Source organism: Vipera berus (genome assembly GCF_964194415.1).
Source record: "Vipera berus genome assembly, chromosome: 3".
In the NCBI taxonomy this organism is placed as follows: Eukaryota; Metazoa; Chordata; class Lepidosauria; order Squamata; family Viperidae; genus Vipera; species Vipera berus.
The window spans coordinates 30,040,381-30,054,031 of record NC_138204.1 but is presented as its reverse complement, the minus strand read 5'-3'; the positions used below and the strand labels follow the sequence as shown (position 1 = coordinate 30,054,031).

General features: G+C 36.3%; 1 protein-coding gene across 9 annotated transcripts in view; it reads right to left on the bottom strand.

The window, feature by feature from the left end:
- EPB41L1 (erythrocyte membrane protein band 4.1 like 1) overlaps nt 1–13,651 on the bottom strand; it is a 194,112-nt gene that overhangs the window by 51,908 nt on the left and 128,553 nt on the right. For all 9 annotated transcript variants that reach the window (XM_081323138.1, XM_081323130.1, XM_081323137.1 and 6 more), the window contains 3 exons: nt 13,249–13,451; nt 6,739–6,903; nt 84–188 (listed from right to left, as the gene is read on the bottom strand). In XM_081323138.1, coding sequence (XP_081179264.1) covers nt 84–188; nt 6,739–6,903; nt 13,249–13,437 — 459 coding nt within the window. In that variant the 5' untranslated portion in view covers nt 13,438–13,451. The remainder of the gene's footprint in view (nt 1–83; nt 189–6,738; nt 6,904–13,248; nt 13,452–13,651) is intronic.

Sequence of the window (13,651 nt, the reverse complement as noted above, 5' to 3'; positions counted from 1 at the left end):
TGAGAGCACATTAAGAGGAAATCCTACATAACCACATCTGAAATAGGCAAACCACAAACTTTATTTAAACCAGCCCAACATACCTTCTGACTATCTGAATCACAGAACGTGAGTCCAAAATAATCCTTCTCCAGCAAGTTAAGGTGCTCACAGACCAGGTCAAAGAGTACTTGACCTCGACCATGTTTCTGCATGGACACAAACAAGGTGGCAAAAATTAAGAGTGATGTGAATTGCATTAACTTCTTTCCAAAGCTCACATAGCAACAGATGCAAAACAGTCCTCTTTTGACTCATCATGCAGTGAAGAACAGTAATGCTTTCTTTGTTAGACATTACAGGGCTGCACAGAACCTAAAAGTCTTATAAGGCCCTCTATTTCCTTCCAAACTTTTAGTTAATATCTCTAGGAGCAGCTATGCTTACAAAACAAGGTTTATTAAAATGATACATGTACATGGACAAACTTCAGCATTTTAAACTTTTAAATGGGATTTTTTTTTAAAAAAATGAAAGCATAAATACCCTGGTGGTCTTCCATTCAAGTACTAAACAGGCCTGACCCTATTTACCTTACAAGGTCAAGGCCAGGTAAGCTCAATTGAAAGCAGCTAGTCAACCTTGCCTTTTTTCAGAGGGCACTCTCCTACATGAATTAACTAGAAAATTCCAAAGATGTAGGTTAAATTAAGAATAAGAAAGCAATAATGAAAAGCCACTTCTATAACACTGCCAAGAAAACTGCAGGAATCAAGTTCAATTCAAGTGCATCTTTACCTTGATACTGAGATACATAGTCTTTATCTAACTTTGATCAAAAATATAGATCTGTAATTCCAAGATTACTTTCTTGTAACTGTTCCACTTGGAAGTCAAATTGACGTACTCTGAGAATAGTGGCAACATGACCCAAAGTTTGATCTACTAATATGATTCTATGTCATGACATGTCAGCATGTGGGCTTTGAGAATGAAAACTAATGGCTACATCATCAAAAACTACAAGCAATTAACACTTCACAAAAACACTTCCATTATATGAAGAAACTTATTAACCTGTGCAACAAAAGGCAATGAATCTATTTAGGCATTTAATATGAATCTTTTTTTTCTTTTTTTAAAAATTAAAAGCTAGTTTAGGAGATCAAATGACTGTGAAGAAGATAGTCATATATTGGTAACAAATAATTAGTGATGTTTTCCAAGCTGCCTCTTCCCATGATATGCTGCCTCATCTTTGGTGTCTATTGTTCCTGAGAAGGATAAGAAAAGAACAGCAAGAGTTTATGCCAAAAGTATGCACTTCCAGCAGGATCATCCAAGACATAAAGGTCATCTTATGGTGGTTGTCCTGCTAAAGCAAGCAGCAAAGATATAAGAAGATGCTGAAGGAGGAGGAAGATCACATTAGTGACAACAGCAGAGGCATCATTTCATACTGCAATGCAATGGTAAATGATTCTTGTATTTATCAGTAAAATTGCATAGATAGATGGAATTCAACATGTTACAGAGTAAGAGTAAAGCTTCATTTCAATTCCTAATGATGTTTATGATATGGCTAGATTTGGCATGTTTAGTTCCTGATGTTGCCCTGCAGGGGAAAAAACAACAATCTGAAGCTGCAGAGAAAAATGGAACTATATTTAGACTAAATTAAAGATGTAACAAAACAACTGTAGAACTGACAATGAAGGCACTAAAGTAAATTAAAGGAATCAGCCCTCAAGAAATATACTGTAGACTAGCACTTAGTAGGGTAGCAATGAAAGTCTTGGAAAAGATATTTAGAAGCCCCAAATATCTGTATCTACAAAGATCAGGATTGTGCCGCCAATGGTTTTCCCTATGACATTGTATAGAACTGAAAGTTAGATTCTGAAGAAGGGCAGATAGACCATTGATACTTTTGACTAAAGTTATTTTTGAACTTTGATGCTGGAGAAAACTAGTATCACAGGTAGCCAATAAAACAAACAAATGGATCACAGACCAAATCAATCCAATTTTCTCACTTGAGGCATAAATGATCTAATTCAAAATATGACATTTTGGAGACATTAGGCAGAGACTTAGTACTCTTGAAAAAACTATAATGCTGAAAAAAAATAGAAGGAAAGAGAAGAGGATGATCAGCAGAAATTGAACTCATCTAACAGAGATAATAGTCCATCTTGGTAGGCATCCTTATTTTGTAAATCTTGATAAATTAAGAATAGCAAAGCACACGAGACCTCAGCATGTGTTATCAATGGGCAAATATCAACCTGTTTTCAAAAAATGGTAATTAATTTTATGCATCCTTTCAGGCTCACATCTCTGAGCTTTGAAGGTCTTTTAACAATCTATTCCAGGCTATCACTCCACCCACTTCTTTTGCTTAAAGGGAACTTTCATCTCTACAACAATCATCTCCTCTGCAGTAAGTCAAGCCACTTTCAGAATCTCACTGTTCCAAGATGTCTGCTAAAAAGCCTGACTGCAGAAGCATGTAGATCAAAGGCAGATAGAAGCCCTTTTAACTTTCTCCCAGTTCCTCAATGTTTTGTTCTTTATTTAGTTACTTCTACAAATTGTACAAAAGCAATTTGCAACCCATATGCAACTGACACCAACAACTTTTTTTAAAAAAAAGTCAACAAAATATGCGACATAGTAAGGTGTTTATAACACTGAACCCTGAAAGTCCTATTTAAATAAGGATATGCCTATATTTTTACTTGTCAAAGGGCTCTGTTGAATGTCCTTATTTGCTACAAGATAGGCAATGCTATATCATTGGGGAAGATTATGGATGTTTGATAAAACAGAATCATCCTAAATTATGCAGGGATCAACCAGCTTGGGGATTGAACAGATATAATGAGCAACTTGATCCCGGGAATATTAACATATTTTCATATATATATATATATATATATATATATATATATATATATATATATATATATATATATATATATATATATATATATATATATATATATATATATATATATATATATATATATATATATATATATATATATATATATATATTCCCGGGATCAAGTTGCTCATTATATCTTTTTATCTTTGAATGTTTAAACCTTAATAATATATATATATATATATATATATATATATATTATTAAGGTTTAAACATTCAAAGATAAAAAAATAATGCAAACTAAAAAAATATGAAAAGTAAAGAAAAAATTGAAAAGTGCAAAGAAAAAAGGAGAAAAATATAAGAGAAAAAGGATATATAAAAAATAACTTATCCCTTCATCAAACAAGTACAAACAAATTCTAACTAAAGAGGAAACTCTTCTTCCCATATTCCATCTCTTATCTATAAACAAATTAGAAAGCCCCATAATTCAAGCTTAATAAGCAAAAGTCTATTAAGTGTTACCAGATGTAACAATACATTTTTATCTAAATCAAATAAATCAGCTTCACAATCCTTTACCTTTAACACAGTAACTTATTACTTTCTCTAAAAAATAGAACAAAAAGTTTCTTATTCCCCTATCTTATAAACATATCTTTAAAGCCTCATCATTCAGGAAAAATCCTGAGCTATCAAAAGTAAGCAATTTATTAAAAATCTTAATCTCTAATCCCTTCAAATAGTTGCTCATAAAATTAATTTCTTATTATTTATTTATTCATTCATTCATTCTTTCAATGGAGAACATGCAATATTTCTGCTTCAGTTCCACATGTCCTGCACTGAATTAAGCAAGAAAAAAGTGCTATTTGCACCAAAGGAGGCTCCTAAATGAATGCCTGGTTATCATTGTCTTGCATGGAAGAATGTGCACAAATGTCAAAATTAATTATCCTGATTTTAGGAACACAGAGATGATGGCATTCTGCAACTTTGGTAGTAGCATGAGAAATGAAATTAGACAGATTCCCTTGCTTGAGTGACTGTACCCTGTAGAATAGGATAGCTTGAGCTGATGCCTTCCAATTGTGTTGTACAACTTACAAAGTAAATTATCCTAACCCTTTTTTCTGGTCCTTTGCCCAATTCTACCTTCCCTTCTCTCTACTCTTTCCTACTGTATGTGTTAGCATGTTATGACATTCTACATGCTATGGCATTCTACATGTGTCTCTGAATGGCCTCCTTCACTGGGGGTCTCAATAGCTGCATTTCTGAACAAAGTCATTAATTAATACATTTTTCAAGGCCTGATAATTTCACTGAAGGTAAATTCTGCACACTAGAAACTACTTAATTGAAGAAAGCCATTTCTGGATTTTTCAGCAACAAAAAATGGCAATGGCAATGTTAATGCATACAGTGTGAGTTATCCTTGTGGGGAAAGGTTGTTACAGAACTCATTGCAAAATATGGAATCTGAAAGCTCCCTTCTTCCTTCCTAATCATCTATACAAGTTTCTCTGAAAAATTGCAACAAGAAAAGTCTGTAGCTGCTGACTACCGTCAGGTGTGAGCTGTGCAATTCTTATACATATTTATTTTATACTGCTCTTCAAAAATTACTGAGAAAATCAGATAATCCTAATGTATATTTACAGAAAGCAAGGTTTTTCCAGAATTTATTTATCAAGATTTATTGAAAAAGAATAATGTGAGGTTCCAGAAATCTCAGCAACTGGACAGGAGAGGTGATAGCTCTTTTAACTGGTAACAGAAGAATATCCAGCAGATTAGAATGTAACCTCTCTTTGGCTCTAAACATACCATCACATCTCTATAGAAATGTCTGGATTTTCTCACTTTTTTATAGCCTTGCCAATGATGAGAAATAAAAAGAAAACATAGAAGAAAAAAGCTAAACAAAAATGTTCTTGGTAAAAATGTGTGTGTGCATCTCAGAGCTAAATCGTAGAGTAAATGGTGAATGATCTCTGGCGGGCTCGGGACAGGGGTTGTTCCTCTATCCTAGTCCTATTAGACCTCTCAGCAGCTTTTGATACCATCGACCATGGTATCCTACTGCGCCAGTTAATGAATGCCGGTGGGTTATTCCCAGGGGAAGGGAGTTCTCTGTGGGTGCGCCTGCCCTATGGAACCAACTACCCACAGAACTTAGGACTGCCCCCGACCTTCGCTCATTTCGCCGGGACCTGAAAACTTGGCTCTTTGATCTGTTTGGTCCAGACTGTGGAGTTGTTAATTTAACTGGGTTTTAGATTTACTCTTGGGGCTTGAATTTAATTTAATTGTTTTATTTGTTTTTAATTTTTTGTATTCATGGTTTTAACTGCCCTGTAAACCGCCCTGAGTCCTACGGGAATAGGGCGGTATACAAATCCAATAAAATAAATAAATAAATAAATAAATAAATAAATAAATAAATAAATAAATAAATAAATAAATAAATAAATCTGAAGTAAACTAATAAATATATCCTTTTACATTTCGAGCATAATAGCCACAACTCAATATAGGAGTAACATCCCTAATAGGAAAATTTCTCTGTGACTTCAAATAATGCTATTTAATGCCATTAAATGCCATTACAACTGCTAAGCTTGTAAGCCGCCCTGAGTCTTCGGAGAAGGGCGGGATATAAATGGAATTAAAATAAAATAAATAAATAAAAATTAATGACTATATGTAATCATTCCTTTCAGAAGGGTCCAGGACAATATACCATGGCCAACTCACCATAGCCTACTCACCATGGTCAACTCGGTGCAGGACCCACGGCCAACTCGATGCAAGACAATTTGCCATGGGAAAATTCAATGCTGTTACTTTTATTATTGCTGATCACATTTTCATCAAAATTATTGTAACTCTTGTATTTCTGCATTTACTTAATTTTATTATTATTAGCCATGGTTCCACTGAAATTACTTTATCTTTTGTATTTGTCCTGCAGTGAATTGTCCTGTGGCGAGCTAGCCATGAGAAGTTGGCTGCAGCGAGTTAGCGGTGGTGAGTTGTCCCGTTCCATTCAGGAAAGCGGAGAGAGGATTGGAAGAAACTCTTAAAAATAGGAATAAAACTGCTTCCGGCTGTTGTAGATCCTCTGGGCAATCAGGAAATACATATGTTCTCCCTCAAATCCTTTCCCTGCATTGTGATCTATTCATTTTTAAAAGAAATGAAAAAAGACAGACTTGCAATGTATGACATCTTATATTCTTTCCTGCAGCAGTAGGTAAGTATCTTAAGAATTTTCAAATACTTACCCCTTTTTTCTTCACCATCTAAGAAATATGTATTGCCCATTCACCGTATAGGAAACAATGGTTCTAATATCTATGAAAAGATGAACCACTACCTGGCTATGTTTTATTCTGTAGAAAAGTGGATTTATGTATAGATAATGAAGGGAGGGTTAGTCATGCCAACCAAGCTTTATAAGTTTTTATAAATATTTAAAACATCTTCTTTGCTTTATAAATACTCGATCTTCTTGACTGAATGCTGCAAGTAATGTTCCTCTTTTTTAGGGATCTCTATCAAAATAAGATTTATACAAGCACACAAACTTATTGCTTACACTTAAAAATGCATGAGTCACTCACACCTGCTTTCCCTGTGCATTCATACACAGAGTTAAGCATGCAGATGAGTCTTTAGCAAAGTTGGAAGTATTATCAGTTTTAATACACTGATCTAAGGCTATTTTTCAAAAAGCTTCTTGATTTTAGCAGGTATGTTTTCCACGGAGCTACTCAGTTTTTATATACTGTTTAGTGGGCAAACAAAATAAACGTATGGGTAGAAATGAAAAAGTCAAGTGGTATAGCCCCCATGCTTACCTCCACGTCACACTCATAGTCTGAGGCATCCAGAAGAGTCACCCTACAGACTGCACTCTTGAACTTTTTTGTGATTTTCTGAGGAGATTTTTGGGTCTTGCTGGGGGTAGTCTTCTCAGATAACCCATCTGCTTCACTGTAGTCCTTTTCATCCATGTCCACAGCCTAAAAAATAAAGATAGAATCAAAGAATATAAGTGGTGTAAGGCAACAATGCGATCTTCTAGTGTAACTCCCTGCTCAGTGCAAGAATCAGCTACTACAGCACCACAGTGCAAGACCTATTTTTATGTACCCTTCCCTTAAGACTTTTCTGGTTTTGCTCATTCATTCTATTCACTAAACTAGGTTGACCTTTTATTTGAAAAACTTTCTCACTAACTATCCTACTGCCATTACTTGGAAGATAGACCATACTCTCCTCATAATACATGGAAGATGCACTGGGATCGCCATGTTTATGGTTTGTCCATATAATGAAATCAAATCTATGGTGCACTTTCTTCTGTTCTCTAACTTTACAGTAGAATTACCAGCAACTGATACCACTTACATGGATTGACTTGTCAAGCAAAATGAGTTCATTTTACATCAAATATTTGTCAGAAAATAAAATTCCAACCAGTTGGTAGGAAAAAGAGCATGACTGAAGACCTGACACGAAGGACAAGGCTTATTTGAGATCACTGCTGTGTTGAGTTTCTATAGCATATTATTGGCTCTTGTGACTGGGACTTTTGATATATTTACATTTCATTCATTCTTATTTTTCATTCAGATGATAATGCTTTATGAAGAAGAGGGCCATATTCTGCTGGGAAAACAGAAAATTGATTCATTTTTTTTAATCAGAGGAACAGGCAGTCTTCAATCTGCAACCATTCATTTAGTGACTGCTTGAAATTATAACCACTGGAAAAAAGATAACTGGTCTTCGTATTTATGATTGTTGTAGCATCCCCATGGCCATGTGATCAAAATTTGGGCCCTGGCAACTGGCATATATATTAACAACATGTGATCACCATTTATAACCTTCCCAGCCAGCTTCCAACAAGCGAAGTTAATGGGGGAAGCCAGATTCACAACCACATGATTCATTTAACAAGCAGTGATTCACTTAACCATGGCCAAAACAGTTGTAAAATGGGGCAAAACTCATTTAACAACTGCCTTCCTTAGCAATGGAAATTTGGGGCTCAACTGTGGTCCTATGTCAAGGACTACCTGTATATTTACTCAGACCCTTTCTATCTAGCAGGATTGGGCTTGATTAGTACTTTGGCTGGAAGACTACCAGCAAATGCCAGGAGTCAAAAACTGGAAAACATTTTCTATATAAATGTGATGGGGGAGGGGGCACATATGCACCTATACCAAGGGTAGGCAACCTCGGCTCTTTTATGACTCTGGGAGTTGAAGTCCATGAGTCATAAAAGAGCTGAGGTTGCCTACCCCTGACCTATACACAAAACTGCAGTAGACTTGCTTTACTTGTATAGATTATGCCATTCAAGCTCTGTGTAGCCCAGTTGATTCCTGCCCCTCCCAATGTATTCAGTGCTCCAATTTTGACTAATTTTAGTTCTATGCTACTAATCAACAATTTTATACTGAATGATACCATAGGTGAAAAGAAAAGAAAAATCATGTAATTATCTCTCGAGAAAAAATTCAATAATTCCTAAAAGCAAATTTGTTAAGATTCAGCACCAGATCATTGCAAAATGCTGACAGCCTGGCGCTTTGATGTGACTTATGGGGAAAAGTAAGTTTTGCTTTCAGTCTATTATACCTGCACCAAGCTAGCACCATATTTAACCACTGCATGGGCTTTTAATATAAAAAAAATAGTTGATGCATACCATACAATATTGGCCTGTGAAAAGCATTTATATTTTAGGAAATGTCTATACGCTGTAGCTAGAAAAGGTTAGGTCTTTCCCATTGATGATACTTTCAATTTCAATCTGTACTCAGCAACCAGATCAGTGCTGGCCCTTTTGCAATTCTAGTTCCTCACACAATAGAGTTAAGTCTGATACAGAAAAGCCTGAGGAAAAACCAGGGAGTGAATGATAATTGGCTTTATCCTTGTAATATTTTTTTTGACAGAATTACCTGGAGAGAGATGCTTACACATTGTTGCCACTTCCTTCTTGCTATATTCTCTGCCCTGTACAATAATACAAACACCTTTCTTAAGATTCATTTGGTACTTCTTATAAAATAGCTGTTCTGAATCAATGGACATAAGAGCCTCTCCAGATATAACCATACATTTTTTTTATTCTCTTATGTTGACCTTACACTTGACATTTTTATTTCCTGATGGAAACATTTTAGATGGGAAATGGCATAATACTTTGTAGTTGCTCATTATAGGAAATAAGAAGGTATTTGAACATTTTCTCCAATGCAAGACGGGATTTTGCAATAACTAACAGTTTGTAACAAATGGAAGCTTTTGAGAGGATAACAATGTGTGCCATTCTTGTCTGCCATCTTTAACTCAGTAGTGAAGCTGGTTTGGTGAAAAAAGAGCAGTGAAATATAATTATTTATATTTGTTTGTTACAGAGTAAGTTTCTTGGGATGGGACATATGAAAGTACAACTCATCTGGTTCCATTTTTATCTTGTGAGAATCCTTTTATTTCTGGGACCAAGGATACTACATTATTTGATTAGCCTTCCCTCAGAGTCCTTGCAACTTGGTCAGAAGGATTCCTCTTCCATGATTAAGGTTTTAGTCTGAATATTATGTGATAATACCCTTGAATGATATCCTGATCATCCTTTTTTTTAACTATAATCATACAGAAGCTCAGGATTCTTTGTTTTTCTTATTTTATTCCTTGGTTCTACTTTGTAAATCACTATTGCCTGGAGAAGAGCCTAATGCTGGAAAAGGTTGAGGGCAATAGAAGAATGGGATGACAGAGAATGAGGTGGCTGGATGGAGTCACTTAAGCAGTAGGGGTGAGCTTAAATGGACTCCAGAACATGGTAGAGGACAGGAAGGCCTGGAGGAACGTTGTCCATGGGGTCGTGATGGGTCGGACATGACTTTGCAAATAACAACAACAACAACATTGCCTTGCATTGAGCCATAGACAGTGATATGCTTTAGTGGACTTACTCTTATTTTGGCCACTAAAAATAAATTGTGGCACATTACTGCCTTGTCTGGTACACACCAAGATGCATATTTTTTCACATTTTGGAATAAATATCCTTATGATGGCATCCTAAAATAATCTCACCATGTACTCAGATTATTTATCCCCTGATTTATAAGAAGACTACAGACAATACTGAAAACAAGCTAAAAACTTGTTTTCTTGTTGCCAGAGCAATTATTTGTCCATCATCCATAGCAAGGATGGGACCTCTATGGCTCTTCAAGTGGAGTTGGATTCCAACTGTCACCAGGCCCAGTTAATAATGTTTAGAGGGTCAACAAGGATCTGCCCTGTGGTTTTTAATGTAGTTAATTTTTGTATTCATTATTTTGTGGAGCCACTTTTATTTTATGCAAATTTTGACACTGACTAATAGCTACCCAGGATCTTCAGAAATAGATGGCATATAAATCAAACAAACAAGTACAGACCTAAGACTAGAATACCCTGGTTATATCACTTGCAGCAGATCAGTAAAGTTTACTAACTCCCAACTTTTTAACAACAGTATCAACATATGCTTTTTATGGCATAGGGCCTGGTTATCTTCATGACTGCCTATCTCCAATAGTTTCTACCCACCTTATACCTGTGGGCTGAGTGGATACACTATAGTAACAACCCAAGAAGAAAAAACAGGAGTCATCTACAATATACAATGTAAGGACTGCAACAACCACTGTGTAGGGCAAACAGGCAGAAGACTGGCAGAACGCATCCACAAACACCAACTAGCAGTCATAAGACATTATGAAAATCTTGTAATTTCACAACATATAGACAGATTTAACCATAGTTTCAATTGGAAAAGTGTGACAATCCTAGACCAGGTCAAATCCAAAAATGCCAGGGAATTTCTAGAAGCCTGGCACTCTGACAAATCAGCCATTAATAGACACATAGACATTAACAATATCTATAGACTATGCAAAAGAAGACTATCACCCAGCCCAAAAAGGAAGAAAAAGACCCAAGCACCTCTCCACCAGCAATCAGCACCTAGATCAGCATAGATTAACTCCAAGGCTAACATCAGACCAACAATCAAGTAAAAAGTACCCCAATCAAGAAACTGCCAAATAAGACCACCCCACCAACACTGGCAGGCAAGCCACTAGAATATATACTGACAGCAAACAGCACTCCTTACTAGCACTGATGATGTTACCTAGTTGGGTAATGAAATGTCTGCAAGAAAACAAGCAAGCTCACAGAGCACCATGGACCCCTAATGACACACCTTTTCATATCCTTTTTTTTACATTGGAAGTGAGTAACATAATTAAGATTCACTCTGCACACACTAAAAGAAATTGATAGCAATAACACTTAATATTCCACTTCACAGTTCTTTACAGCCCTCTCTAAGCGGTTTACACAGTCAACATATGGCCCCCAACAATCTCGGTCTCTATTTTACCAACATTGGAAGGATGGGAGGATGGAATATTGAATCAACCTTGAGCCAGTCAGGATCAAACTGTTGGTAGTCGGCAGAATTAGCCTGCCATACTGCATTCCAACCACTGCTCCATCACGGCTCCCACCATTATCATTATAATTAACATGATCACAAGCTGAACTCTTGACACTAAAAACTGCTCCTGGGATAAATTTTGATAATTTCCGGTTCCTTTCTGCTCTGACACTACTCTTGGCACAGCCCATCCAAATTCTGATCTGGAGACATCATTATATGCTCCTGACTTCTCATTAGCATCCACATACATATGTAAAACATTGTATTAATTGTTTGCTTAAAAATTAAGAGTTTAGAATGCAGAAGCTGTTCTCAGCCTACCAGGAGATACACTGCTTCTATGATATATAAAACACATTATAAAAGGTAATAAAGGTAGAAAACTGACATTGCATCAAGTCTGCATAGAGGGAAATGCAGAGGTAGCATTTACCTAAATCAGAGGTGGGCAACTAGGGTAACTTTATGACCTGTGGACTTCAACTTCCAGAATTCCTGAGCCAGCAAGATAACATGACATATTTTTGTTATCATGCTCAAATGTGGAACAGACACCTGCAGATGTATTATTCCCAGGTGGACAATAGAGACTATGTTTATATAGGCTTAAATCCTAGCAATTAGACAAAATGATTAATTACTTTCACATAATTTTATAACTCCCTGGCATGTTATTGTTTCCTTAGTTTTGCTGTTACTATATATTTTAACTGCATTTTAGTTTTTATGCTATTTTATGCTTTGAATGGTCTACTGGAAAAAAAATTGTAAAGCAAGAAATGCCACAATTTAAGCCTACATATAAACTGTACAGGCTGTCATGAAAATCTTCTGCTATAGAGAGGAAAATGTAGTGTTTGGCCATTAATATATAAGAAAATCAAGATTTCTTTATGACATTGATCCAATGGTATTTAACAGAAACATTGCCATATTATCTACGTTTTTGATACCATAAACAGAACTAGGTATATCCTACTAGTTTATGGTATTTGTTTGTTCATTTATAAATCTATGTCTGCCAATCTCACAGAATGTGACTCTGAGTAAGTAAAGGTAAAGGTTCCCCCGCACATGCATGCTAGTCGTTTCCGACTCTAGGGGCCGGTGCTCATCTCCATTTCAAAGCCGAAGAGCCAGCGCTTGTCCGAGGACGTCTCCGTGGTCATGTGGCCGGCATGACTAGATGCCAAAGGCGCACGGAACACTGTTACCTTCCCACCGCAGTGGTCCCTATTTTTCTACTTGCATTTTTACATGCTTTCGAACTGCTAGGTTGGCAGAAGCTGGGACGAGTAACAGGCGCTCACTCTGCTACACGGCACTTGGGATTCGACCCGCCAAACTGCCGACCTTCAGATCGACAAGCTCAGCGTCCTAACCCACTCTGAGTAGCATACAATAAAACAGTAAAATAGCAATATTAAAATAGAATGTTATTAAAACTATTGATGTTATTATTAAAAAGGCTAAGTGCAGTGGTAGATATTATGAACAGTAAAGCCACCTCAAGAGACCTTTCAGTCTGTGGATGCAGCCAGGTTAAAGGGATTAATTTCCCTTGGGTTTTAGCCAGCTTTCAATGTTCAGTTGTAGTTTCTAACAAACAGTTGTAAGAGAGCACAGAAAGTCAATGCAGGCCTATTTCTGTGCGCAATGATTAGATGCACTGAATATCTTTTGTTGTAGCAAATAAAAGCTGTAGTTACTGCTAAACTCCAGCAAATAAATGAGAGCCCATTCTGCATATTTTTTAATGAGATCATTTATAAAATGGCTGAGTTCCAACCTTGAAAATATCTTCTAAGCCTTTGTGAGAGTACTTTTGGCAACAGAGTAAACTCACCCGCTCCCCAAGTTTAGCATCACTGTGGGCTCCTGGTTTCTCATTATCGTCAGCTTCCTGATTGTGTACTGTGCTGGTGGAGCTACCATTCACTGTGTTTGGTCCAGTTGCTGCTACTTCCAGCTGCTGCTGGGGACTTCCTTCTTGAGCATACTTCACCTCCGAATCTGGGCTGGTCTCTGTCATCATTGTTATTGATTATTCTGCATTTGCAAAGGGAAGATGAAATACATGAGGATGAGATTAAATTTGCAATCGTACCTATTAAAATATTTTTTTCTCAACTTCCAGGGCATACACCTGTACCTCGTGGCACCATCTTGCACAAAAAAATATACAGTGACTATTCTCAATAAAATCTATTTAGTTAGTCAATCCACCACCTGAATACTTCAATCTCAAG